The following is a 27209-nucleotide window of genomic DNA, read 5'->3' on the forward strand; positions in this document are numbered from 1 at the left end:
GCTGTGGGCAAAACCCCCTGCTTTCTCTGCAGAAGTCAGCCTGTTGAGATGTAGCCTGAGGCTCTGGGAAGGCAAGTGGGCTATGATTCTAGCTCTCCGATCCAAACCAGGCCCCCACTCCCTCAGGGGCTGTGGTGCTAAGGGCTGCGATTCGCCGCCCAGCAGCCTGGGGGTAATTCTCAGCTCAGCCACTTACCAGCTGCGTGCTGGGTGACTTGGGGCAAGTTATTAACCTCTTTGCTCTTGGCTTTCTCTGCTGAGAATTGGGAACAATGACAGCCACTGACTGGGGTTCCTGTGAGGCTGAAACGAATCACATGGCGCCTGGCACATAGAAGGTGCTTTGATATGTTCCTTCTTTCACTTTCCTTCCCAACTCCTGGTTGGTGGAGGTGAAATAAGTGGTGGGCTCCTTTGACACCCTCTTCTGCCCCATCGCCCAACTGCTGCCATTTTGTAAAACCTCCCTGGGAACCTGGTATTTGGGTAGGTTCAGGTGAATTTTCCCCTCCTCGGTTTTGTGGTGGGCTGTGTGAGTTGAAGATCTCTCAATTATTAAGGGTTCAGCTCTGCTTATTGTTTTCCTGTTGCCCTCACTGGGAGCCCCTAAGCGGTCAGTGGACATGGCAGAGACTGGGGTTCACAAAATGGTTCTCCCTGCACACCGGACAACCCGTCTCCCACGCGGATCTTCACCCAGTCAGCCCCTGGCTCAGGGAGCCTCAGAGCCTGGATCCTGGGATGCAGGAGGCTCAGGGTCCCTTGTAGGGGTGGGGGTCAGGGCTGGGTGGTGAGGGGAGGGCTGTGTGATGTCTGTCTAGGTTCGGGTGCTGTCCTGACGGGGTGTCTGTGGCTGAGGGGCCCCATCAGGCTGGCTGTGCGAGCTCTTATGGACGCGACAACACCGGGAGCAGGCCACGGTCGAGAGAGGTGGCTTCCACAGTAAGTGTCTGGTCACGTGAGGGGCAGGAGTCCAGCCCCCAAGCCTGCTCAGTGCCACTGCGACCCAGGCTCTTTGCAGCTTTAGCCTTGGAGAAAGGAGGTCCCTGAAGCTGGCTGGCCTGGACCAGCCTCTGGAGGGCATAGGGCTTCAGCGACAGGCCTGGGCTGGAGCTGGGGGGGTTCAGCCAACATTCTCCTGGCCTCTGATCTGCCCCCAGGGCTGGGGTTATGCTGCATGTGTTCACAGTTCTGTCCCTCTTCCTGCCGTCCTCCGCCTGGCAGCCTAGAGTTCCCGCCAAGAGCCAGACCTATTTCCAACTTCCCAACCTTGGGCTTCCTCCCCAGGCCCAGAAGAATGAGCCCAGTGAGTGCCGGGGCTCCCAGTTCGGCTGTTGCTACGACAACGTGGCCTCTGCGGTGGGCCCTCTTGGGGAAGGCTGTGTGGGCCGGCCCAGCTACAGTGAGTGGATTCCCCTTCTTGTCCTTCCTAGTGGGTAGGCTCTGGGCCCACTGTGCTCACCCCCCAACCCAGAGCCAGGAACATTCCTGCCACCTTGGTTATTGCTCTTTTCTTCCACAAATACTTACTAATCACCTACTAGGTGCCAGGCCAGCGAACGGTGCCAGATTATTATCGTGTCCAACAGTTTGCACTTGTCGCCGCCTGGTTGCTTGTGGGAGTTGGGGAGAGTTGTCGGTGGGGATTCCACAGAGAAGGAAGGCTGCCCACGGGCTCAGCCCCCTCCAGAGACAGGGTGGTCAGGGCTGGGATGGATGGGGCGTCCCCACCCTGCCTGGGATGAGTCCTGGAGGGAGGGCTGTGAGGCGGGAGCATGGGGTGCATGGGTGGAGCGCCAGGGACCATCACAGGGACATTGGAAGCCAGGTGGGCTGGTGGGCTGAGTCTGCAGGGGTCTGGGCACCTGGATGGGCTTTAAGCAGGGGCCAGCGTGGTCACCTCTGAATTCGGAGAGGGAGCAGGCTGTGCCTAGGAGGAGGGCGATTATTATGGGCAGGCTGGGGGCTGGAGAAGGTTCAGAGCTGGTGAAGGGCCCTGGGAACAAGGGTGGGCCCCTAACTGGGCATCTTCACAGGCCTTTGGGGGCTCAGGGCTGGGTCCTCATTGTGAGCTAAGCACAGCCAGGTTTGGCCCTGGGGTTGCTGTGTGTGTGCCCTTGGGGCCTGGGTCAGGTGGGGAAGAGCATGAGGGAGGCTGTCCAGGGAGCTCACGGCCCTGACCTTTGGACGGCTCTAGTTCTGGGGGTGGAGGTGGACGGGGATGATTCTGGAGGCTGCTGGGTTCCCAGCCCAGGGCAGGTCTGGGCAGTGAACAGACTGTCCCCAGGGCTGGTCAGGGGCCCAGTGTAGATGTGCTCCATACCCTGGGAAGGGCCTCACTCCTACGTCCTGGGCAGCGTTTGCAGCTTCATTACTGGGTCCCGGTGACCTGCGTCCTTCCTGCCCCCTCAGTGTACCCCGTGCGGTGCCTACTGCCCAGCGCCCATGGCTCCTGCAGGGACTGGGCCGCCCGCTGGTACTTCGTCGCCTCCGTGGGCCAGTGTAATCGCTTCTGGTATGGTGGCTGCCATGGCAACGCTAATAACTTTGCCTCAGAGGAGGAGTGTGTGAGCAGCTGCCGGGGACCCCAACATGGGCCCCGCCGACACGACCCCGGGGCCTCTGGCCAAAGCACCCATAGAGACAGTGGTGGCAGCGGTCCTGGGGGCCAGCAGGAGGCCAGTCGGCACGGGACGGGGCCTGTGGTCCAGAGAAAGCCCTTGCCTTCCGGTGGCTTCTGGTGGCGAGATCAAGAGCCTGAGCCGGGGGCCGTGGACCACAGACAGGCCTTTGGAGAAGGGCCCCAGGGCCAGGAGCTTGGGCCCAGTGCCCCTGGACTGGGCGGAGACACAGGACCACCAGCGCCACCTTCCCACAGCTCCTCCTACAGGTGAGGCCCACCTTCCCCAGGTGGGATGGGGGATTAGGGACCTAGGCCCAAGGGCTGAGCCTTTTGGAGCTAAAACCCTGAGGTCAGCTGGGCCCCCCTCCATCCCTAACCTGGAATCTCCCAAACAGCCCAGACTGGAGGGCCTTGCTACCATCATTCTACAGATGGGGAAGCTCGGGCTTTGGAGACATGAGACTTGCTCAGGGTCAGGCAGTCGGTGGATGGTGGTGCCTGGACTCTCCAGCAGATCTTGCCGGTATAGCCCAGGGCCTGTCTAGTTGAGGCCTGGGTTATGAGCTTCATGAACTTTGGCAAGTCATCCAAATTCCTGAAGCCTCAGTTTCTTGACCTGTAAAATGGTGATGTGATCTCATAGGTTTAATGTGGGTCTCATTTGTTGTTAGTCTTGTGACTGTCATATTAATGAGATTTGGGAAGATTAAAAACAAAATAAAACAAAACTTTGAATTCCAAAGGGATCAGGCCATGTGTTTAGCCCCTCATGTGAACCTGGTGTTGCTTCTCTCCCAACCTCTCCATCCCTGGGCTCTGTGCCTATTCTGTGCTCTTGCAGGAACAGGGTGAGGTAGCAATGCCTGGGGATATTGGGCGGGGGGGTGGGGGAGGGCGGATTCCTGAGTCCTCGGGCTTCTGGAGCTTGGCTTCCCCTGGGACCCTCTGGCCCCACAGGTGCCCGGGACGGGATGGGCACCAAGCTTTCTGTGTGGTGAAGTCCCTGGTCCCGGCACTCATGCAGACCCTCCCTCCTACCTTTCCAGGATCACCCTGGCAGGCTCGGAGCTCTCCCTGGTACAGGCGGCCCTGGGGCAGCTGGTGCGGCTCTTCTGCCCAGATGACAGCTCCCTGGACCCCCCTGCCAGGTGGCAGAAAGACGGGCGGCCCATCTCCTCTGCCAGGTGTGTGTGCAGCCTGCACAGCCCCTCTGATCTCCTGGGATGGGCTGGTGAGTGTGGGGCGACGGCGCCTCTTGTAGGAGCCAGGCTCATTGTTGCCTCAGGAGCCCAGAGCTCAAGCGCCCTCTCTTCATTCAGGCACCAGCTGCAGCCCGATGGCTCCCTGGTCATCAGCCCCCTGCAGGCAGAGGATACTGGCACCTACAGCTGTGGCAGCACCGGGCCAGACCGTGACTCTCAGAAGATCCAGCTTCGCATCACAGGTCTCTGTCCCCACCCTCCCGCAGTGGGTTCTCATGGGCCCCGGGGTGGGGTACCGGCCGGGAGGGCCTGGGCCGGGGGCCTCCACACTGGAGGACTAGTGTTTCCTTGGGCCAGGGCCTCCTGGCGGCAGGGACCACACGCTCCGCTGGGCTGGGGCGGATGTGTTGCCCCTCGTGGCCCTCATTTCTCCATTGGTCCCCCACCGGCCCCATGGCCCACCCTTCCTTCCACGCCCTTCTCCCCACAGCTCACCCCTTGCTTCTCCTGGCCTCATGACAGGGCGTGACGTGGCCGTGCTTCCTGAGGCTGAACCAAGGCACTTCCCTCAGGCCAGGGACCCAGCCCAGGGCCACAGTCCTCGGGACCCCAGCCTAGGGGGAAGTTCTGGGGGCCGGGGGGCCGTCTCCTCCTCGCACCCATGGCCCACGAGCAGGTAACAGTGTGCAGTGCTGTCCCGCTCTTGGTCTGCCCCACTGAGGCCGGGGTTAGGGGAGGTCTCGGTGAGAGGCGGGGAGGGTGGGTGGTCCCAGGCCAGCGTGTGCTGTGAGCAGGCTTGCTGGCCCCTGCTCAGGGCTCTGTGAGGGGGAGGGCTGGGGAAGCATGGCTCCTCGAGCTCAGCTTCTGGAGGAGGAAGGGGACCCCGCCCACCACCCCGAGCTGTGGGGAACCCGCCTCAGGAGCCAAGGGAGGGGAGGACACCGGCAGCTAGAGGGCCTGAAAAGGCCTTGAAGAAGAGCAGTTTACAGAGGGGACGCAGAGAGCCGGGGGTGCCCAAGTCAAGGACCTGGAGGCAGACGCGCAGGGCGGGTGGGCGGGCGGGGGACAGTCGGAGGTTCTGGGTGGGGAGGTGAGATAAGCCACAGGTGTCTTTTAGAGCTGGTCCCAGATGTCCCAACCGGAACAAAGGGGTGATGTTGGGAAGCGGAATCTGGCTGGAGACGGGGAAGGGGCCCACGAGGCTATGTGGAGGTCCCGTCCCCTGGTGTGGGTGGGAGTTGGGGAGAGGCAGTGGCAGGGACCCCCTCATGGCTGTGGGGTGCTTGCTCTGCAGGCTGCGTCTGGACCGGCACCAGCCTGGGGTGGTGGAGGCCCATCCAGGCCAGCAGATCCGGCTGACCTGTCGTGCCGAGGGCTTCCCACCCCCAAGCGTCGAGTGGCAGAGAGATGGGAAGCCCCTCTCTTCTCCCAGGTTCATTCAGCTCCTTTCCCCTCCCTCCCGGCCGGCCTCCAGCCGCACCCCTGCTGGGGGAGGGAGCTGCAGGTGGCCCCTGGTCCTGAGCAGGACCCCAGGACCCCTTGAGGGTTGGAGCTGTGGTGTCAGGCTCCTCGGGCAGACCACATTTGGGTCTCTGGGCCTTTCTGGAGTGTGGTTAGCAGACAGAAGTAAGGGCCTGCTAACAGAGGTGACAGCTAAGCGAGGAAACGGAGGTGGACACACTTCTGGCTGTAATCACGAGGGCTCACGTTTATTGCGCCCGTTCCGAGGTGAGGCTTTTCTCCTCTGTATGACCTGCGGAGGAGACCAAATAGGTGGGTGCTATTTTATCCCCATTTGACACGCACAAGCTGAACACCACACAGCTCCTAAGTGGTAGAACCAGGACTGAGCCTAGTAAACAAGTGTAGCAAAAACTAGAAACCCAAACCAGAATTATTTTGTATCAGAAAACTTGTTTATTCAGGCTATAAAGTCAGGCATCTTTAAGGAGAGTGCCAGCAGCTGGAGGGCCTGAGGGCCTGAGGCTGACTGGCCCTTGGTCAGATCCCACTGACAGCAGGGGCTGCTCAGCCTCTCACCAGGGGACGGAAGATCCTGCCCCTCCTGCCCCCTGCCGGGCGCTGTGGGGTGGGGACGCCTGATTGTGCTTGGCCCCCAGACACCAGCTGCAGTCCGACGGCTCCCTGGTCATCAGCCACGTGGCTGTGGAAGATGGAGGCTTCTATAGCTGTGTTGCAGTCAACGGGCAGGACCGAGACCAGCGCTGGGTCCAGCTCAGAGTTCTGGGTGAGGCGACAGTCCCGAGCGGGAGGGTGAGTGTGGCCGGTGGCCTCTGAGGTCAGGTGGGGCAGGATGGGCGTGGTTGCTGACAGTGTCCCCTCCTTGGGCCCAGGGGAGCTGACAATCACAGGGCTGCCCTCTACGGTGATGGTGCCAGAAGGTGACACGGCCAGGCTGCTGTGTGCGGTGGCGGGCGAAAGCGTGAGCATCAGATGGTCCAGGTAAGGCTCTGCTCCAGGCAGGCCTGGCCCTCGGGCCCTCGTACCTGAGGTGGTACAGCCCAGACAGAGGGGATCCACCTCCCTGCAGGATGCTGCGGTCACCACCGCCCCCACCCCTCATCCTTCCACTCCTGCCTCCTGGCCTGGTGCCAGGGAAGGGGCCACAGGGCCCTCATCCTGACACATGGAAGGCCCCTGGGACTGCTCTTTTCTGTTGGGCTACCCCGGGTTTCTCAACCTCAGCACTATTGAGATTTTGAGCTGACACGTTCGTCTGTTGGGGTGCGCTGGAGGACGTCTAGCAGCGTCCAGGCCATCTACCTGCCAGATGCCAGTGGCACTCCCAAGTCATGGCAATAAAAAGTCTCCAGATGTTGCCAAATGTCTCCTGGGTGACAGAATCTCCACTGGCATTGAGAAACCCTGGGCTGCACACAGCTTTGAGGACTTCAGTGGTCTTTTACCCCAAATCTGTTGGTCTTTTATTCATTCAGCGGTTTTTTGCCCACTTCCTCCTTCCAATATGTCAGGACTAGGCTAGGCTCTGGGGATCCTGGGGTAATCTGAGCCCCCCCAGAAACTCCCAGGCAGGAGATGGCCCCGCGTCCCCCAGGCTCCAGAGGTTTGCCCTAAGTGCGTCTGTGCACAGTGGGGTGAGGCTGTCTCGTCTGGGAGAATGGATGAAGGGAAGGATGTTCTTGGTCAAGCCTCAAGGGTGAGTATCGGAGCGATGATGCCAGGATGGGAATGGGCCCGCACACTGGCAGGAGCGGTGAGGGTCACGGAGGTCGGCTGCCTCTCTGTGGCCTTGATGCCAGGGAAGGTGGTGGGAGCCTCTGCAGGCTTCTCAGCTGGTGCTCTCAGCCGGCCCTGCCCTGATCAGCTGTGGCTGTGATTATCCTATCAGGCCTGGATCTTCCCAGCAGCAAACATGCTCAGGACACCCCTCTTCAAAACAAGCAAACATAAACACACCCTCCTCTGACCCAGTGTTTCCCTGCAGTGGGGTCCTATATCGCATCCCCTTCATGCACGGCTGTTTGGCTGTTTACATTGTCTCGGTCTGCTCACCTCCCTGCTGGCAGCTCAGCCCTTGCCCCGGGGCCTCTCCTCCACCCCCACACCCCCACGCCAGGGACACTGCCCTGACCGAGGTCACCAGTACCTCCCTGTTCCTCAGTCCTTGAACAGACTCAGTCCCACATGACCTGCAGTCTCCTTCCTGCTTCTCCGGCTGCTGCTTCTGTTTTCCTGGCCCGCTCATCGCATCCCTCTCTCTGAGAGGCTGGTGTACCTTGAGGTCTGTCCTTGGTCCTCGGTCCTCGGCTTTTCTCTCTCTAACTTCACCTTGGGTAGCCCTGTAGACATGAAGTTTCCAGGACCATCAGTGCTGAGACACTACCTGGGTCCAGACCTCAAATCTGATGCCTCCCGGAGTCCCACAGCACCCAAAATGCGAAATGGGGGAAAATAACCTCACCATTCACTCCTCATCCTGCCCTGGATCTCCCCACAGTGGAGGGGCACCACCACTGCCCAGTAACCAAGCTAGGAACCTGCTACCCTTGATCTCTTCTTCTCCCCCACCTCCCACCCTCACCCAGGTCCCTTTGCTTTACTGTCTGTCTCGTCAACCTGTGTGCACACCTGCGGCAGCCACTCACCTGGCCTCTGCCCTCGGGCTTGTCCCTGCCCCACGCTGCGGTTGGTGATCCTTCCCAAGCACACGTGGCGTTGTCAGTCCTGCTAGCTCACACCCCTCGCTTACCCCCAGGATCCGGTCCAGACTCCCGACCGGAGCCGTGCGCACTTCCACGCCCACTCTCCTCGCTCCGGCCGTGGCCTTCCTTCAAACCCCCGAGTCCCCGTGTCCTCCCTGTCAGCCAGCTGCTCCTCCGCACCCTCAGGTCAGGCCTCGGCCAGCTGTCCTCCTTAGGAAGGCACCCCTACCACCTGCACCCCGCCCCACCTCCCTGGAGGCAGGGATGCTCGTGTCCTTCATCCCGCTGCTTAGAGGAACACAAAGAGGGAGAGTGACACTCCTGTGGGGATAAGGGGCAGATCTACAGTCACTTAGATCAGCTGGCGTTGAGTCCACCTCACTTCTGAGGTATTTTGCTTCGGCGTTGCTGGTCTATCATCTTGGTACCAGACCCATCCCTTCCTTAAGGTGAGGGGCCGCGAAGAGTGAGTCGTTGGCTCTGGAGTGGCCTTGGATGACCTCCTCCCCCGGCCCCGGGAGGGCTGGCACAGCTTCCCAGGGCCTGCAGATGAGGGCCTGGACAGCTCTCCCAGCGTCCTCTCCCCTCCAGGAACGGGCTGCCGGTGCGGGCCGATGGCCACCGTGTCCACCAGTCCCCGGATGGCACACTGCTGATCCACAACCTGCGGGCCAGGGACGAGGGCTCCTACACGTGCAGCGCCTACCGTGGAAGCCAGGCGGTCAGCCGCAGCACCGAGGTGAAGGTGGCCCCACCGGGTAAGGAAGGCCTACCCCAGGCATCTGCTTGTCCTTGAGAGCTGGCTGCCTGCTGCAGAATGCGGAGGGGCAGGCTCTGCAGTCCGAGGGACTCAACTCCAAATCCTGCCTCACCTTGCCAGTTCCTGGTAGTGTGACTTGGAGCAGGCCAGTTGTCGTGGGGCTTGAAACAGCCCTGGGAGAGAACTGCCAGGGCCTTTCCGTGCTGGTCAGCCTGGATGCCTCCTGTTTGTGGGGCTGAGGCTGGAATTGGCCAGGCTAGAGGTTGAGGTCTGGTAGAAATGTTGCTTAGTGAGCGGGATTGACAGTGGGCTTCCAGTCCGTGAGCTCCTTCAGACGGCGACGGCCCAGCGCAGTGCTCGGCATCACCAGGTGCTCAGAGACTCGGTGACGGAGTACATGCCTGCGCGAAGGCGTTGCCTTGGCCGAAGCACCGTCCTGCAGGGGCCACTCTTCACCTCTGTCCTGCCCAGCAAATAGATCCTTGTCTGTGTATTTACCAAACTTACGAGACTTGAGACAGGCCAGAAGGCAGATTTATGTGAGAAGGAGAGCTGTTAGGAGGATCCAGATGGGCATGTTTGTGATTAGCTATAGACATCTCTACCTGGGAAGCTAAATTGTACTCAGAAATTTGGTCGATGCTGAAGTTTGGCGGGGCTCCTGACGTGGCGTGTCGTGACTGCCTTCCTGGATAAGACACTATGGCCTCAGTCCAGCTACCTTTCTCCCGCCCCGTTAGATGAGCGTTGCTAATCTTTTTTTTTTTGTGGGCGGCGGAGGGGACCTTTCTTGATGAGAAGCTATCTCCCGCCCTCCTTTAACAGTGTTGCATGTTTGTGATTAGCTATAGACATCTCTACCTGGGAAGCTAAATTGTACTCAGAAATTTGGTCGATGCTGAAGTTTGGCGGGGCTCCTGACGTGGCGTGTCGTGACTGCCTTCCTGGATAAGACACTATGGCCTCAGTCCAGCTACCTTTCTCCCGCCCCGTTAGACGAGCGTTGCTAATCTTTTTTTTTTTGTGGGCGGCGGAGGGGACCTTTCTTGATGAGAAGCTATCTCCCTCCCTCAACAGTGTTTGTTCCATCGATTAGGCTGCGTGTTATCTGCTGTCACCCATTTAAGCTTTCTGTAGCATTTCACTGCTTGAGGCTGTCTCACTGTGCCCTATTCGTGGTTTGGTGGCATGTTGGGACTGCAGTGTTCAAATCAGGGTGGGGGGCCTTGAGCTAGTCACACTCTGGTGTAAGGGACATACTTCTACTGTGAAGACCTCTCAAGCCTTTTGCCTAAAAGTTTAGGGTGAGAAACAGAAAATATTGTAGGGTTAAAACAGTGCGGGGGGGGGTCACCCACACTTTTCTAAGTGAGTGGGACCGCTATGGGGCAAAAGTTACGTGCTCACATTCTAGCCATGGTTACTATGTGCCCCAGGTGCTATTATTATCTCCACTTCAGATAAGAAAGCTGAGACACAGCTTCAGTAATATTAATTTGCCCAGAGACCCCCGGCTAGAAGTGGCAGAGCCATGATGGCGCCCAGGCAACCAGTGTGTTTCACCAGCAAGCCCAGCACCTCCTCACCTCTGGCCGTGATGGGTCCAAGGGCTGCAATGGCTGAGATAAAGTTGATACCAAAGTTATGATTTTTAAGAATAGGCATAGATGGCTTGCTCTTTATGTAAATGTAAGTAGTTTGTACTCTTGTATTATCGATAAACCAAGCCTGTATACAGCCGTCTACTTGTTAGGTTTGGTCTTTCAGTTGTATTTTGGGAGGAAGCAGGGGAGAGGGCATGGAGTAGGCCATCCCCAGCCCCATGAGGTGACTTTAGGGAGGTGCTGCCCAGGCCTAAGCCGAGTCATGAGAGCCCCTTCCAGAAAAAAAAAGGCCACTTCAGTGCTAAGATGAAGCAGCAGGATGAAACTCTCACAGGGATTTATAAGATACCGAAGCTTCCAGTAAATTCAGAGGGGGAGGCAACCAGCGCTTTGTGCTCGATGTAGTATCAGTGCCACAGTTCACAGCCTGTCTTCCTATCACCTTGCCTAATACTCTTTGCTGCCTCTGGGGGAAGTGGAAAAATTGGAAAGATGGGGAACTAAGTGACTAAGACGGGGCTACTGAAGGCACAAAACTTTTGAGGTAGGAGGAAACCAGCAGTGAAAGAGAGAACACAGCCTTTGCAGACTCAAAATTGTGCTTAGGGCTGACCCTGCTCTCTCATCTGCCCCATCCAGAGGCTGCAACAGTGTCGTCCAGCTCTTCAGGTCTCGATGGTCAGGGCAGGGGGTTAACTTCCAGAGATGTTTAATTGTCCAGGCAGTCAATATTTGGGAGTCTGTGATGGGCTGTGCACCGGGCGGAAGCTGCAAAAGAAGGGGAGGACCACTGCATGCTGAAGTGAGGCCAGTGACAGTGGAAACTGAGAGCCCTCCCATAGCTGTACATACAGGTGTCACAAGGTTACAGAGTGACGGCACTTTCCTTTCAGGGAAATGAAATGAAATGAAATGGTAGGGCAGAGTTCTCAGCCTACACAGAGCTTTCTTACCGCTCTCTCTCCCCCGCTGTCTCGCAGCACTGGCCGCCGCGCCGAGGGACCCCGGCAGGGAGTGCATCGACCAGCCGGAGCTGGCCAACTGTGATTTGATCCTGCAGGCCCAGCTCTGCGGCAATGAGTACTACTCCAGCTTCTGCTGTGCCAGCTGTTCCCGTGTCCAGCCTCCTGCTCAGCCCATCTGGCAGCAAGGATACAACTCATAGGGCTGGGAGAAGGGAAGACGGGCTCTTGGTCCCCGTCTGGCTGGCCAAGGGAGTTCTCCTCCGGAGACACTGGCCTCTTCAAAGCCGCTCCAGCTGTTGAGCACCCGCGGCAGCCTCCCTCTGTAGTCCCAGCAGTGCTTGCTTCTCTGACGTACCACACGCGCCTGCTGAGTTGTCAAGAAGAAGCATCTGTTTGGATAAGGACACCCTTCACTTTACAACTTCCCTCTATAATTTGTTATACAGGATCAGTTCACTGTGTTTTAAAGGAAGCTACCAGGGTTCTCACTTCATTTAAAGCTGTGTGGGGAGGTGTGTAATCTCAAAGTTAATACCTATCTTCCACGGGAACACTAACTCCTGTTGTGTGAGGGAAGCATACTTTGCTAGAACTAGGTCTCATCTGGGGTCCAAACAGCAGTTCATTGCTCTAGTCTCTCTCGCCCTTCTAGGTAGTAGAGCAACCAGCTTCAAATCCCATCTGTGCATATGGTTATTAACAGCTTGATGTTTGTGAAAACTGTCGACGAAGTGGAATATAAATGAGAGGTTCAGTATAGGGATTTGGGATGAAAGAGCAGCCACTGCATCATTATCTGAGTATGAAAGAACTCGAAAAGCTCCTTCCTTTCATCAAGAGGCTGGAGCCCTCCTCCCGAGGCGGACATGCAAAGCCAGGCCATGAGGATCATCTCACACCTGCATGGAGTAGGTGGGCCTGTTCGGTGCAGTGACCAACAAGGAGCCTCTCCTCAAGCCGTAATCTCTGATGCAAAATACTTGCTGCCAGATTAAAAACCAGACTGTTGGGCTTCCCTGGTGGTGCAGTGGTTAAGGATCCGCCTGCCAGTGTAGGGGACGCGGGTCTGAGCCCTGGTCCAGGAAGATCCCACATGCCGCAGAGCAGCTAAGCCCGCGAGCTACAACTACTGAAGCCCGTGTGCCTAGAGCCCGTGCTCCGCGACGAGAAGCCACCGCAATGAGAAGCCCGCGCACCGCAACAAAGAGTAGCCCCCTCTCGCTGCAACTAGAGAAAGCCTGCGTTGCAGCAACAAAGATCCAACTCAGCCAAAAATAAGTAAATAAAACAAAAACACTATTATAAAAAACAGCACCAGCAGGATGGGGGTGGGAACCAATGGAGGGGAGGGCGATGTAATACAGGGAAGTGGTTTCAGAAATGGTTTGAGATGGAAAAGGTCATTCTTCTTCTCTTGGAGCCTCTTAGTTCCTTGCTAAATCAAGAGGCCTGGTTTCAGTGAGTTTCCGAGTTTCTTTCCACTTTAACCTTCTACACATCCTCCAGAGGACTGGCTGGGCCTAGTAACAGGTTTTTCTGGGACACAAGAAAGACAGGCATTACAAGGAAAGGTGACTTTTTTATTACCAACAAACACACTGGCTGGGAAAGACAAACAGCTGCATCATGGGTGAGCGATACTTCTTCTTGGTCTACCTCTCATTCAACAAAAGAAGTGTGGCGGCACACGTCTTTTTTTCTTTTCATTGTAAAAAAATATTGAGGTGCATCCCTTTCCCTAACCATGGCTGGTTTTGCTGTAGAAATTGGAAAATAAGGGCTACTTTCTTGGACTCCCCCATTCTTTAGTTAAACTAGTATTTGGCAAATTTGTGACACTTCAGAAGGTGAGTGAGTTTGAGGTCAGCTAACTAACTCTCCTTGGAACTAGTCACAGAGTAGTGGAGTAAGGTTAGAGGTGAGAGTAAAACTCAGTCTAGACCAGTGGTTCTCAACCTTCTTCCATGCTGGGAGCTTTTTAAAAAACTGAACCTGGGGTTCTACTGCCCAGAAATTTTGATTTACTTGGTCTGGAGTATGGGCCAGGCATGAGGATTTTAAAATCTCCCAGATGACTCTCATATGTATTCAAAGTTGGAAATCACTGCTCCAGCCCGACTTCTCAGAATGTGAATCTTGTTAAAAGCAGATTCTGATTACTAGGTCTGGGGTCGGCTGAGGTTCTGTATCTCTAACCAGCTGCCAGGTTGAAGTCTGCACTTTTTGAGCAAGAAGAATCTGACATCAGAGATGCGCTTAGGAACAACCAAAGCCTAAAGTGTGGATACAAATATGAATTTTAAGAATATACTAGTCCCAGTGAAAGATTTTCTAGCCATCAACCTAGAGATCTGTGGCGGCAGTAGAATGGAGAGAGGACAAGACCAAAAAGAACCAAAACTCACTTGCTAATAAAGGGGAAAGAATAGCCCTTCATGGCCAGAAGCTTCTACCACGAACATTTATTTCTGTTAAAGCAGATTATAAATTCTCATCAGTACAAATATATATAACTTACATTTGATTGTAAGGCCAACGTTCAAAAGTAAAAATGAGATGGGATCTCATGTTGTTACCAGAGGTCAAGTGGCTGCAACTGGCAAATGGGATGTTCTGCTCACCGCGAGGGAGAGGGATGGACACACACACACCCACACGCACACGCAGTGCTAATACAACTAGAACCTCCATCCCCACAAAACTCGTGGGAACAAAACTTAAAGGACAAAGCAAAACCCACCAAGACCTACACGACAAACCAACACAGTAACCTGTGTTCCTGTCTATGGATATGATTATGTCATTGTCACCTTAGTGTTAAAACAAAGGATTAACATAAGGAAACTGCAGCAATATAAGAAGAAAATACATATTCTCTATTTAGATTGATTCCATTAAAATAATGACATTAGAATTTCTTTATAGGTTTAAAACCAGGACAATACTGCTCTTTATTTAAAACTACAACCTAGTTGACTATATTGGTCATAAGCATGATTGTTGTTGCAATGTGCTACTTACAGTAAATGATACCACGTAAGCTAGGGATCCCGTCTGCAACTTCCAACCCTTCCTCTTTTTACTTCAATAGGCATAATGATAAATCAATCTTATGTACAATTTCTTACAGCTAACCCTTTACCTTTGGCAAGATTACTTACAACTCATACAACTTTTTAATAGTGAGAACTATTTAAAATATTCTAAATGCATAAAAATAAAGATTTTGGCTTTTTGATATATATTTATAATATTTATTCTTACTCAAAATGGAAGCTCAACTTTACCCCTAAAATATAGCTCTGCTGGGTGGCTCCTGATGCGCCCTCCTGGGAATTCTGGCAGCACAGCCTGCCTCTTGTCCCCAGCCCAAGCACAGGCCACCCTGTTTTTGATCTTTAAGACAGGCCAGTACTGAGAGGAGGCAGGTGAATGGCCTGAAAAACAAAGGGAGATCGTTTTGCTTCCCGTTGTGTTTTATATTCCAGTAAATGTGCTTTGAATACAGGTTCCTGTTCAGATACTTCTGCCTCTCTGTTGCCAGAGATTTGTGAGGGGCTGAGGGAGGAAGAGGGGGGCAGAGGGTAACATTTCCTTAACTTCTTTAGTCTAACTGCAAGACAGCTCTTCTCTAGGAATGGTTTTCTCCACTTTTTTCAATCACCCCTTCAGCACTCTATGCCTGGACATGCTCCGGGGGACCTCTGGGATTAGTGAAAAGCATACTGGTTGGGAACACAAAGTCCCCTTTGCTCCTTTGACCTCCACCCTCCGCCCTTGCCTAAGTACAGACAAAATACGTAAACCATAAGGACTGCTTAAAGTTCAATTTCAAAAGTCTTCTGTAAGTCACTGGAGAAAGGGTTGGTGGGGGAGGGGTTAGTACGCTGCTTGGACTTGCTTTCTAATGCGGCCCACTGGGCTTCGAAAGGATCCACTGGGCAGGTGCCTGCAGGAACCTCTGTGTGCTTGTCTCCTGAGGCCAACCTGCCATCGTCTACACCATTGAAAGCTGCAGAACCGTTGAGGTGCTGAGCAGGAGGCTTAAAAAAGGGACTGGCAGTAGCACTGCTTGTCTCGTACTGAGGGAATGTCTGCTGCTTGACCAGGTTGGGAGACTGATGGGGTTGGGCAGCCTGAGGGTGGCCTGCAGTGCCAAACATGTTGGCAACCATCTGGGAGGGAGTGATGCCCACCACAGGCACATTCGGGGCTGGATAGGTCATCCCGTTAGCCACAGGATAGGACTGCGCAGGGACAAAGGCTGGCTGCAGGGGTGGGACCACACCCACTGGCACAGGCTGAGAGGTGAGGAATGCATTTCCTTGGAAAAGTGGCGCTGGCTGGGAGATGGCACTGGGCGGAGGAGGCTGGAGAACTGGCTGCAGAGGGGCAGCTGAGGCCTGGGGCTGCTGAGCCCGGACGCACTTGGACACCTCTTCCAACCAGCGGTCGGCCTCAGAGGGAGTGCGTCTGTGACCAGCCTGGAAGAGACCTGGAGAGACAGCACCAGAAGATTGACCCCACTCGGTCCCTGGAACCAACGAGAGGAAGAGAGGAGAGAATCAGAATTATTAGGGGCTTCTTTCTTCACCGGATAATCTTGGCTATTTGAATGAGCCTAACGTGGAACAAGCCCCCCAGTGGGATATTCTGTGGTTTTGGTAGGTGGGAGGGAAGTCTCTATTACCAGGTTTTGCGGTAGGACAGGGAGAACCCATGAGACCATGTGGCTATCTCAGCCACACTGAGAAGCTGCTAGATATGGCTCAACTGCATCGAACCAAGGCTGCTGGCTGGCATCAGAACCCATCCCCACCATTGCTGTGGCCTGCACGTACTCTAAGGGGCCCGAGGTAATTTACCTTCTGCTCTAACAGAATGAAAAGAAAATAACCAGCGACTTGGTGCCGTAATTTGTGGCCCCTTCCTGGCTTCCAGACATATGTTGTGAACTGCCTTTAATACTATTAAAAATTTTTTTTGTTAATAAATGTTCATTATAGAAAAACTAGAAAGTATAGAAAAGCAAATATAAGGTGCTTTTTGTAGCCTTTTTTGTAGGCCTGCCATTGTAAGAGGCAGAGTCGTCTCTTCCTACAGGCATGGCCACGGATCCACATCCAGGGATAGGCTCTCTTGAGGTAGGGCCCAGGAATCTGGATATTATGAAGCTCTATGGGTGGTTCTATAGTCCTAAGAACTATCAACCTAACCTCTTTAGTTCCTCTCTGACACCATCCTTTCTTTTTTTCTTTTTTCTTTTTTTAACTGGAGTATTGTTGCTTTACAGTGCTGTGTCATTTTCTGCCGTACAGCAAAGTGAGTCAGCCATACGTATATATATATCCCCTCTTTTTTGGACTTCCTTCCCATTTAGGTCACCACAGAGCACTGAGTAGAGTTCCCTGTGCTATACGGTAGGTTCTCATTAGTTACCGATTTTATACATAGTAGTATGTATGTGTCAATCCCAATCTCCCCATTCATCCCTTTGCCCCCTTGGTATCCATGTGTTTGTTCTCTATGTCTGTGACACCATCCTTTCTTAGTAGTAGTTTATTTTCAAGAGGGATCATACTTTTCCTAAAAGGACTCCTCCCTGGTTCCCACTCAGCTAAATGGCTGATTTTTGAACAAGGGTCACTTATCTGATCCCAGAATCCTCACCACCATCTGTGGTCACCTTACCCGAATGTGTGGCTGCAATTCCCTTGTTAGCAGCATCAGGGGCATAGGCCCAAGGGTTGGTTTCACGCACAGGCATTGCTACGGGTGCTAGAGCAGTATGGGCTGGCTTAGCAGCAAGCACATGGAAGGCTGAGTCAGTGCCATTAGCTACAATGGGAGCAGACAACACCAATGGAGTTAAATTCATGCAGGGTGTACAGGCGGCCCCATCAGTCAGGCCAATGTGCAATACTGGTGGAACAGCTAAGACAGAAAAGTTGGTGGTGGGATAACCATGCCATTTGCAATGGATACACAAACCTTTTGGCAAAGGGAATTAGAGGCTGTAATTAAAATGGGTGTACTGATAAAGTTGTATGACTCTTTTAGGAAAATATGTGTATGGAGAGAGAGGAAATGAAGACTAGAAAAACAACTTCAAATTAAGTTGAACAGAGCTGCTTTGTATTACAAGCAGGAAAAAATCTAATTATTCTAAGATACAGCTTAGCCTTTGGCATAATGATATAGATAAAGTATTTTCTTCTCCTACCACTATTCCAAAAGATCAAATTATGCCAACAATAACAACAATGGTTAAATACAATAATTCCTTATTATGTGCTTGGCACTAGGCTAATAGTACTTTAGTGTGCATCATCTCAATTAATTCTCTCAAAACCCCCATATTACAGATGAGAAAAATCAAACTTGGTATATGTTTTCATATGCTTAATGATTTTTTAATTTGCTACAGAATTAATTTCATCTTTTTTAAAGGTTTTTTTTCCCCTCAGTAATGTTTGTAATATCGCAAGGCACCTACTATTCTTTCCTGTCTCCCTTTATTAAAATCTCCTAACCCTTGCTCCTTTACTCCAGACATCTATTCCATCACTTTCTATTCCTTAGCCTAGCTCTCTATATTTCATATGGAACAGACAAGCAGGCACCTTCTCCTGCCCTACACCAATCAGTCCCTCTTTAGGACTCAGCAACTATGCTTATGGCATTGGTATGATTTACCCAGGGCTTGCCTAAAAGACTAGTTTATCCACACACTGAGAGCCCCTTAAAGGCAGGGAAAGGTCTATATTCTATTCAGTTTTGTACACCCACTGCCCTGTAAATAGGCACAGAGTAAGTAGAATGTAACAGGAAATATATTCAGAAAGACCTGGGTTTAAATCCTGGTTGTGTGATTTGGGCAATTTACTTAACCTCTCTGAGCCTCATTTTCCTCATCTGTGATGCCTACCTCAAAGGGTTGTTGTGAGGATTAAATGAGATCAAAAAAATGCATGAGTCCTTACCATGATGTATGTGGCAGACACTGTGCTAAGTGCCCAATAAATTGTGCCTATTATTATTGGTAGTATAAATATTTGTTAGATGAAATGAAAAGCCACTTGGTGCACATGACTATTAAGGTTTTTTTTTTTTTTTTTTTTTTAAAGAGACTCCCTCCTAGAGGAAAAGCATGCTGTAGCTTTTCAATAAGAGCAGGCAAAAAACATCTCCACAGCAAAACTTTTTCTGAGCTCTCTCCCAAAAGAAATGAAGAAAGATCAATTATAGGAGCTCAAATTCTAAAAGTCTGTAATTTAAGTTATATAAACTCTTTGCTGACCTTTGAGTCAATACCAACTATTAATTCAGTATCTCTGAAAACAACAACTTTTACTAATTCTTCAATGCCACAAAGGCTAATTTTAGGATAATTGTTATGGAAAATGAAATGAACTGAATTACCTTTTTCTTTATGGGCCTCTTGTGACAGGGTAGAGACTAGATGAGTCCAGTCTTGGCACCACTGATATTTTGGGCCAGATTGTTCTTTGTTGTGAGGGTGGCTATTGTGTACACTGAAGGATGTTTACTGCCATCCCTGGCCTCTACCAGGAGGTCAACAGTAAGCACCCGCTACCACATTGCGAAACCCAAAAAATGTCTCCAGATAATGGATACCGAATTTTCCCTGAGGGGTCAAAAATCACCCCAGGTTGAGAACCACTGTGCTAAAGAAAGCATAAGGCTAGAACCAACTCTGATGACTGCTGTTTCTGGAGAACTGGCTGGATACTCTGACTCTTAACAGTTAAGTAGCAAATAAAGCAGCGGGTTGGGACTATAGATGCTCCTGATAGAATGGGATGACAGATGGGTAGGTACATGCAAAATGACAAATGCAGACATATCAGGACACAGGAGGGGGAACAAAGCACAAAGACACTATCAAATAGGGAAATTTAACGATTCTGAGATAACATCAAACAGGGAAATTAGTGGGTATGACCAAGTCTTGGGAAGCTCAGAATGCCAACTTACAGTTAGTGAGCAGTGTCATAAAAGTACTAGTTTCAAAGAGAACAGGTGAGCAGGCTAAGTGGGCACCAACCTTGAAAGGCAGGAGACTGTGGTGCCACCACTGTCGCTGGTTTGGTCATTGGGGCGGATGAAAAGGGATCCTCGGAGGGTGTGCTGAAGGCACTGGCGATCTGCGAGCACAGGGAGCTGATACTCTCCGCTTCCCCTTCTGCCTCTGGCACTGCAAGACAAACAGAAGATGGCTCAGACAGAAAAGCGGGACGATCCCCAAACAGAACAGTATCACACAAGGTGGCACTTTACACTGAATCTTTCATTTGTGGAAGGAGAAGACTCAACTGTCAGGTGGGGATATAAAAGCGGCTTCAAAAAATTTCCTGACCACTATTCACTGGCTTTTCACATGAGAAGGTATAAAATGATAACAATTCCTGTACTAAGGTCTATCTTCCTCCCTTGCAAATCCCCAGATTTCCTTATTTCCTCTCCTGTGTGACACTGCTGAGAACCTGCTGTTCTCTTTTTGTGCCAAGATGTTCAGTCAGTAAGATCTTTCTGGAAGACATCTACAACCTGTTTGTCTTCCGACCAGGTCCCAAGGCTGTGGTCTGAGTTAAGTTCTGCAACCCTCCAGTGACTCGTCAAAAAATGGGTTAAAGTCAGGGGCACCAGTGGGTGCTCAGTCCTTTTCTCTGTAATAAACTACGACAATGTCATCACTCTCATTTTTCTCCAAAGTACCAAGTACCTGAGCTGTGATAACATGAAAAAGTGAACTGAGGTCCAGGACTCCAGAGGCTTTGCTCTTAATATTGACTCTGGGGGGCTTCCCTGGTGGCGCAGTGGTTAAGAATCCGCCTGCCAACGCAGGGGACACGGGTTCGAGCCCTGATCTGGGAAGATCCCACATGCCATGGAGCAACTAAGCCTGTGCACCACAACTACTGAACCTGCGCTCTAGAGCCCCTGAGCCACAACTACTGAACCCGTGTACCGCAACTACTGAAGCCCATGCACCTAGAGCCCGTGCTCTGCCACAAGAGAAGCCACCACAATGAGAAGCCTGCACACTTCAACGAAGAGTAGCCCCCGCTCACTGCAACTAGAGAAAGCCCGCATGCAGCAACGAAGACCCAACACAGCCAAAAATAAACAAACAAACAAACAAAACAAAAAAAAACTGACGCTGGGATACTTCTGTGTCACGGAGGAAGCTAATTATATGTGCTGAACCTCTGTTTGCTCAACTGTGAAAAGAGAATAATCATTTTTGTTTCCCATCTGCTCCAGAGGGAGACTGAAAATGAGTTACTTGAAGCATCTGGAGTTTCAGTTTTTACAGGAGTTGAGAGGTGGAAAGACCCTCAGTAATCATCTAGTTTAACTGTTCTTTAGGCTGAGTTTTATCCATCAAAGAACTTAACTCTCTGTACTTTTGTACCACCAGCAGTGGGAGTGCCCTATTGAGACAGAGCTTCCTCAGATTCTGTTATAGCACTAGCTCAACATGTCTCAGAGTGAAGTAAAATAGGGCCCAATAAAAGCACTGACCAGATCTGACACTTTAGCTCCGGATCTTATGATGAAGATAGAGCTACCAGGGCTGGCTCAGCTGTACACAGGCCACACAAAGGCCTGTGTGGCAGTTCTGAAAGGTAATGAATATGTGTGAGCAATCCCACTGTCTCTGATGAACAACAGATCTTAGATTTATACAGGAGACCCGTTTAGAGTTTCCTCCCTATGGAGCCAACCAGCCACAAGGACATTGAGAACTTATCCATTTCTTCTGGTACATCTGACAGTAATGCTATTTAACTGGATGTGTTTCCAAAGCCTTTTAAATTAATTCCCTGCTGGGTCCCAAATGGCAGAATAAGAATGGAAACTTGAGACCCTTGATGTTTGGAAGCAGGTACACTTTCATCAGGACAAATCACAAACCTTGTAGCTCAGGCTGGGAATTCCCATCATAGCTCTGTTACCTACTTGTTGAAGAGAAATGAACGACTCACGTCCCTCTCCATGAATCTCCATTTTCTTCCAATGGGAAATGATACAAGATATGTAACCACCAACCAGCCTCAGAAAGAGGGGTGGCTAGTTTGATGGGATCAGTGACTCCACTGGAAGTGATGGTAACGCTTCAGTGCCAGAGCACCCAGTGAGTTAGGTGGATGCTGCATTACCTGCATTTTTTATGGGGAAATCAGTCTTCCTCTGCATAGTGGAAGGCAACTCGTTGATGCGCAGGGATAGTTGGCGTTTAAAGGGTGACATCTTCTGGCTAAGAGCAGGAAATCCTCGGAAAGAGCCTTGGCGAGCAAGTTGTTCAATTGGTGCGTGCCGGCGTGGGATGGCGTGAGGATTGTTCATCTCCAGAGAGGCAGTAGCATCCGAAGTGGGAGAGGTGGGAGAGGATGGGGATGGGGCAGTGTTGCCAGGGGCCACTGATGAACCAACAACTGTCTTATCTGTTTCAGCTCAAGAAAGTCAAGAGAAAGAGGACCTTAGCAATGTCTTCAAATAATTTGAGCTTATATCGCTGAGGAACTCAAAAACTCTTCTAGGTCTTTTTACCCATCTCCTTCACCATGTCTCTTAAAAGACAGGTTAGAAGCGGGGCTCAGATCTCCTATTTTTCAGACAAATAAAATGTTTAGTAATCTACTACATGTCACATGGTATATCTACTAAGACACAAATATTAGATCTTTTATTCCCATGCAGTGATTAAGACTTTGAACAAGATTAAACAAAACAAAACAAAACAAAACTACCTATGAACTCCTAGCATAAGGTCCCTTAAAGAATGATGGTTCACAGTTTTCAATGTTTGTTTGCTTTTTTGTTTGGGGGAGAGGATTTAGGAGTGGCAGAGTCAGAAAGGTCTAAAGAAGCATAAGTTTGATTAGATGTTAAAGAATGTCATAAAGCAGACATGGACATTAGGCATTTGTGGCTCATTTGAATAAAAGCATACAGAAGTAAAATTTTAAATTGGAGTAAACATAAATACAAGACTGTTTCCATGTGAGTACCCACTGTGTCCCATTCTGATTGTGGTAAATCTCTACTCCCCTCCCCTCACTATCCTCTGTAGATGCTAGGACTCAACCATTTTGGCAGTTGCTGTGTGTATCAAAAAGTATTCTTTAGTGGTATTAAAGAATACGCATCCAGTCTGAAAATCACTGAAGTGTACTAAATAACAGGTATACATACTACATTTTCTAAATAAAATAGCATGTTTTTTTTTTATTCTTTGGTATCCTGGCACAAATGTTTATAAGAAATGAAAAAAAAATCACAATCAATAATTTAATTTCAAATAAAAATATGTATCCTTTTTTTGGCTTAAAAATTAGAGCTGTTATGGGGCTTCCCTGGTGGTGCAGTGGTTGAGAATCTGCCTGCCAATGCAGGTGACACGGGTTTTGAGCCCTGGTCCGGGAAGATCCCACATGCCACGGAGCAGCTGGGCCCGTGAGCCACAACTACTGAGCCTGCGCGTCTGGAGCCTGTGCTCCACAACAAAAGAGGCCGGGACAGTGAGAGGCCCGTGCACTGCGATGAAGAGTGGCCCCCCGCTCGCCGCAACTAGAGAAAGCCCTCGCGCAGAAACGAAGACCCAACACAGCCAAAAATAAATTAAAAAAAAAAAATTAGAGCTGTTTGGGTCAGTATTAGATTAATGAAGTTACCTAAAATGGCTGGTTTAGAATTGAAAGAATATAGTAAAAAATTAGCAAAATTATATTAATATATATTTAAACCGAACTGTTTAATTCCAAAATATTCCTTGTTGGTTTCAGCCCTAGTTATACACAAGAATGCAAAGCATTTTCCCTAAGCCCTATCACTCAGTTCTAAAAACACTTGACTCAACTTTAGACAACAGCCTCCTGAGTGACTTGAATGCTTGTACAGGCATTTCTGCTATGCTGCTATGGGTACCTGAAAAAAAACCACATTCTGCAAAACCACACACTAAAATTAATGGGGCTATGGAAAAAAGAGGGGCCAGCGTCTCAAAATCTGTGGACTTTTTTCACAAAAGCACTAAAACAACAGTAATAATCGAATAAGAAGAGTATCACTGAGAAATTTCTGCCTGCATTTACACCCAGCATCACCATCAGTGGGTCCTCTGCAGCCTAAACCTGGGACTTGTACTTCTTCCTTTAAAATGTAGGTCCTTGATAGCATTTGCTTCTCACAGAGATCAGATGCATCAGAATTTAAAAATCTGTTCGAGGATGCAGGTTTTCCCAATTTTGCTTTTGAATGTCTTTGCAGCTTCTTCAACTGCACTCTCAGCTTCCCCGGTAGTTTAACATAATGGGAAGAGTAAACACTTTGAAGCCACTCTAAAGGAAAGGACTCTGTTTAGATTTTTAGCTTTGTTCTTAAGGTCTTCATATATTGCTAAGAGTTCTCTTTGACCATGAAAAAGCTTGCCCCTGATAGCTTCCAAATATTAACCTGTTGGGAAAAACTGTTTAAATAAACACACACTGTAGTAGAACAGATTGTACCTTTCTTAGCATCTTGGATTTGTTTCATAATCTCCTCTCTTTCTGCTTGCTCAGTGGCTGTTGTGACACGGAATGATCCTTCTCTTGTGAAAGTGGTCCGACTGGCATCGAAAGTAGCAGTCACTCCACATTCCTTCTCCCGCTTCTGCTTACGTTCTAAACAGGCTGCAAAAGCACAGCCCACTGCGTGGCTCAGCCTTTCACCCTGTATGTAACAGAAGGTTTAAAAAACTTTTTTAGAGTTATGGTGTAAAAAATTACAAATTAGCTTGGACCACAAAATAAGTCTGTTTCCACACAGGCAAAATGTTAAGAACTCCAGCTTAAAATTAGATTTTAGTATATTAATACGCCAAATTAATCTAAATAAATTATTACCTTAGGTAATGTTTATGATCCTTTACTGTAGTAGGCACTGGGTAAAGCGACCATCGGTAAGCGGTGCTTTCTGAGCAGCCACCAACACTTCTTATTTATTAGTCAGGTCCCTCTGTCACTCACGTTAACTCTGGTCACCAGCTTAGAAGACACTGCTCAAGGTTCCAAGCCCTAAGTCTTGACACACAAACCTCTACTTGCCATTTAGGGGAATAATAGGAATATTTACCAAGCATTTCTAAGAAACCACTGGAAAGGCAGGGCAAATTTCAGAGCTTAAATATACTATCAACATGTCTAGGAACAAAAGGCGCAAACTTAAAACTTCAGATAAATAAATACAACTGCAGCGATGAGAAGCAATCAGGCAAAGGAAAGCTTAGCTTTCTCAGTCTCCCTTTCTGAATGCTCCTCCCCCCCGCATCTGAGCCCTCAGTGCTTGTAGGCTCTCTCCCATAACTTCCGTATCTTCTTCTACCTCTCTCAAACCCCAACTCTACCTCCCAACCACACACAGGCAAAAGTAAAAGCATGTTTTCACCCACATTTTCTACTTAGAAAGGAATTAAACAGATAAACCTGAATTTTTTGTGTGTGGGAGGAGAGGAAGGCTTATGTAAACTAAATATTGTTTTAAAGATACACTGGATTACCTAGAGTAAATTTAATAAATTTGGTGGGTTACTTTTTACCAGGTTTACTTTTTACCAGGTTACTTTTTACCAGGGTTATCTGTATTTTAAACTATATCCCTAATTGTGGAATAAAAAAGTTAGAGATGATATAATACCTGTTGGCGTCTTTAACAGCGAGAAGAGATATCTGAGAACAGGGAAACCTCTGTGGAGTTTCCAAAATCATACCATGTAAGCAGCTGCTCCTACATATGCTCTGAGTAAGTAATTTCACTGCATTTTATATGCCAATATCAGATATCATAAGGAGAGGTAAATGTCTGAAATGCTTTTGTCCCAAAGATTTCACATGACTAAACTGTAAGATCTCACATGACTGCTTATTTAAAGACTGACAGACTCACTCTTTATGAATCTGCATGAGTTTCTATCTAACTTCTTAGTAGGATGATACAAAAATAGGCACTGAAGGGTGAAACAGGAGAGAGGACCGAAAGAATTTTAGAACCCGTGTGCGTTTGAACACAGCTCTATTACAAGGACAGAACTATAGGCCAAGGAAACTTACTTCTGCTAGGCTTTATGGCAGAAGCTCTTGAAGTGGAGCAGTTACCGTGGGCCAGACCCTATGCTATGAGTGTTTATACTTGTTACCAAATTTAGTCCCCACAACTGTCATCTCCATCTTATAGAAGTGGATACTAAGACTTAGACAATGTTAAATAATGTTAAATAACCTGCCCCAAATCCCACAGCTAGTAAGAACCAGAAGGAGGAACAGAACCCATATCTGATTCAGAGCTTGAGCTCCTAATATTTGTTTATACAACTGCTTTTTAAAAAGCTTTTGGTCAATATTAGAGTATGGCCACCACTTCCCTTCCAGGTTAAACCTTAGCAAGAGTTCACAGAGTTGTAGTCATGAATGGCTACAACTGCCTTATTCTGTCTGGACGTTTAAAAACTCAGTAATTAAACACTTAATGCTATATTATAATTAAGATCATCATCATCTGAGAGACTTGTCTTTCATATCAGAATTTTGGGTAATTTAGATGAAGAATGATAGACTCGATTATTCCCTACTTTTATTTTTTTTTAATTAATTTATTTTATTTTATTTATTTTTGGCTGCATTGGGTGTTCGTTGCTGCACACGGGCTTTTTCTAGTTTTGGCAAGCAGGGGCCACTCTTTGTGGAGGTGCAGAGGCTTCTCATTGTGGTGGCTTCTCTTGTTGCAGAGCATGGGCTCTAGGCACGCGGGCTCAGTAGTTGTGGCTCGTAGGCTCTATAGCGCAGGCTCAGTAGTTGTGGCACACGGGCTTAGCTGCTCCGTGGCATGTGGGATCTGCCTGGACCAGGGCTTGAACCCGTGTCCCCTGCATTGGCAGGCGGATTCTTAACCACTGCACCACCAGGGAAGTCCCTATTCTCTACTTTTAAACAAAACCAAAATTTCTACTATGTAACAATTTCTAGCATAGTTCACTGTACCATAATTTAGTATTTCTATTTTTTTAATTGAAAATATACTCCCACTCAGTTCTTGTGATAGAGTCGCTTTGTAAATGAATTTATAAGCGCCTTTCAAATGCCAATATCTTCCACCCAGATGAATTAGCAAACAGATGCATGTAAGGATCTTGAAAATAGTTCTAATAATGAAAAGTTTCAAATAAAGTTTAGCAGCCACCGTCACCAGAGAACTTTTACTTTCCTTTAATGACCTTGGATCTCAGCCAATCATCTTGCTCTGTGAGTGGTAGGGTTATACCAAGAGTGTGAATTACTTGAATAAAAGGAGTGAAAGCAGGCTAGTTTAGGCACTTCCAAGTGCTGTAACAGCACGTACTTGTTAAAAATGTAGTGGATACAGTATTTGTTTTTCTCTTTCTGACTTACTTCACTCTGTATGACAGACTCTAGGTCCATCCATCTCACTACAAATAACTCAATTTCGTTTCTTTTTATGGCTGAGTAATATTCCATTGTATATATGTGCCACATCTTCTTTATCCATTCATCTGTTGATGGACACTTAGGTTGCTTCCATGTCCTGGCTATTGTAAATAGAGCTGCAATGAACATTTTGGTACATGACTCTTTTTGAATTATGGTTTTCTCAGGGTATACGCCCATACCATATGCTAACACATATATAGGGAATCTAAGGAAAAAAAAAAAAAAAGGTCATGAAGAACCTAGGGGCAAGACGGGAATAAAGACACAGACCTACTAGAGAATGGACTTGAGGATATGGGGAGGGGGAAGGGTAAGCTGTGACAAAGTGAGAGAGTGGCATGGACATATATACACTACCA

General features: G+C 49.7%; 2 protein-coding genes across 11 annotated transcripts in view; one reads left to right on the top strand and one right to left on the bottom strand.

The window, feature by feature from the left end:
- The window catches only part of PAPLN (papilin, proteoglycan like sulfated glycoprotein), a 34800-nt gene extending 20686 nt beyond the window's left edge, over positions 1–14114 (top strand). Inside the window, exons 16-26 of the mRNA XM_028496127.2 lie at positions 822–942; positions 1288–1402; positions 2413–2890; positions 3670–3807; positions 3943–4067; positions 4348–4501; positions 5120–5257; positions 5946–6073; positions 6180–6288; positions 8601–8767; positions 11354–14114. Of these exons, the coding sequence (XP_028351928.1) occupies positions 822–942; positions 1288–1402; positions 2413–2890; positions 3670–3807; positions 3943–4067; positions 4348–4501; positions 5120–5257; positions 5946–6073; positions 6180–6288; positions 8601–8767; positions 11354–11538 (1858 nt within the window). The 3' untranslated portion in view covers positions 11539–14114. The remainder of the gene's footprint in view (positions 1–821; positions 943–1287; positions 1403–2412; positions 2891–3669; positions 3808–3942; positions 4068–4347; positions 4502–5119; positions 5258–5945; positions 6074–6179; positions 6289–8600; positions 8768–11353) is intronic.
- Positions 14115–14261: 147 nt separating this feature from the next.
- The window catches only part of NUMB (NUMB endocytic adaptor protein), a 190378-nt gene continuing 177430 nt past the window's right edge, over positions 14262–27209 (bottom strand). For 4 of the 10 annotated variants that reach the window (XM_024133961.2, XM_028496130.2, XM_028496128.2 and 1 more), the window contains 5 exons: positions 23875–24079; positions 21526–21819; positions 19407–19556; positions 17030–17176; positions 14262–15872 (listed from right to left, as the gene is read on the bottom strand). In XM_024133961.2, the coding sequence (XP_023989729.1) occupies positions 15157–15872; positions 17030–17176; positions 19407–19556; positions 21526–21819; positions 23875–24079 (1512 nt within the window). In that variant the 3' untranslated portion in view covers positions 14262–15156. The remainder of the gene's footprint in view (positions 15873–17029; positions 17177–19406; positions 19557–21525; positions 21820–23874; positions 24080–27209) is intronic. The other 6 variants (XM_028496132.2, XM_028496129.2, XM_028496134.2 and 3 more) reach the window with 4 other exon arrangements.

The sequence above is a fragment of the Physeter macrocephalus genome, chromosome 11, assembly GCF_002837175.3.
Source record: "Physeter macrocephalus isolate SW-GA chromosome 11, ASM283717v5, whole genome shotgun sequence".
Lineage (NCBI taxonomy): Eukaryota > Metazoa > Chordata > Mammalia > Artiodactyla > Physeteridae > Physeter > Physeter macrocephalus.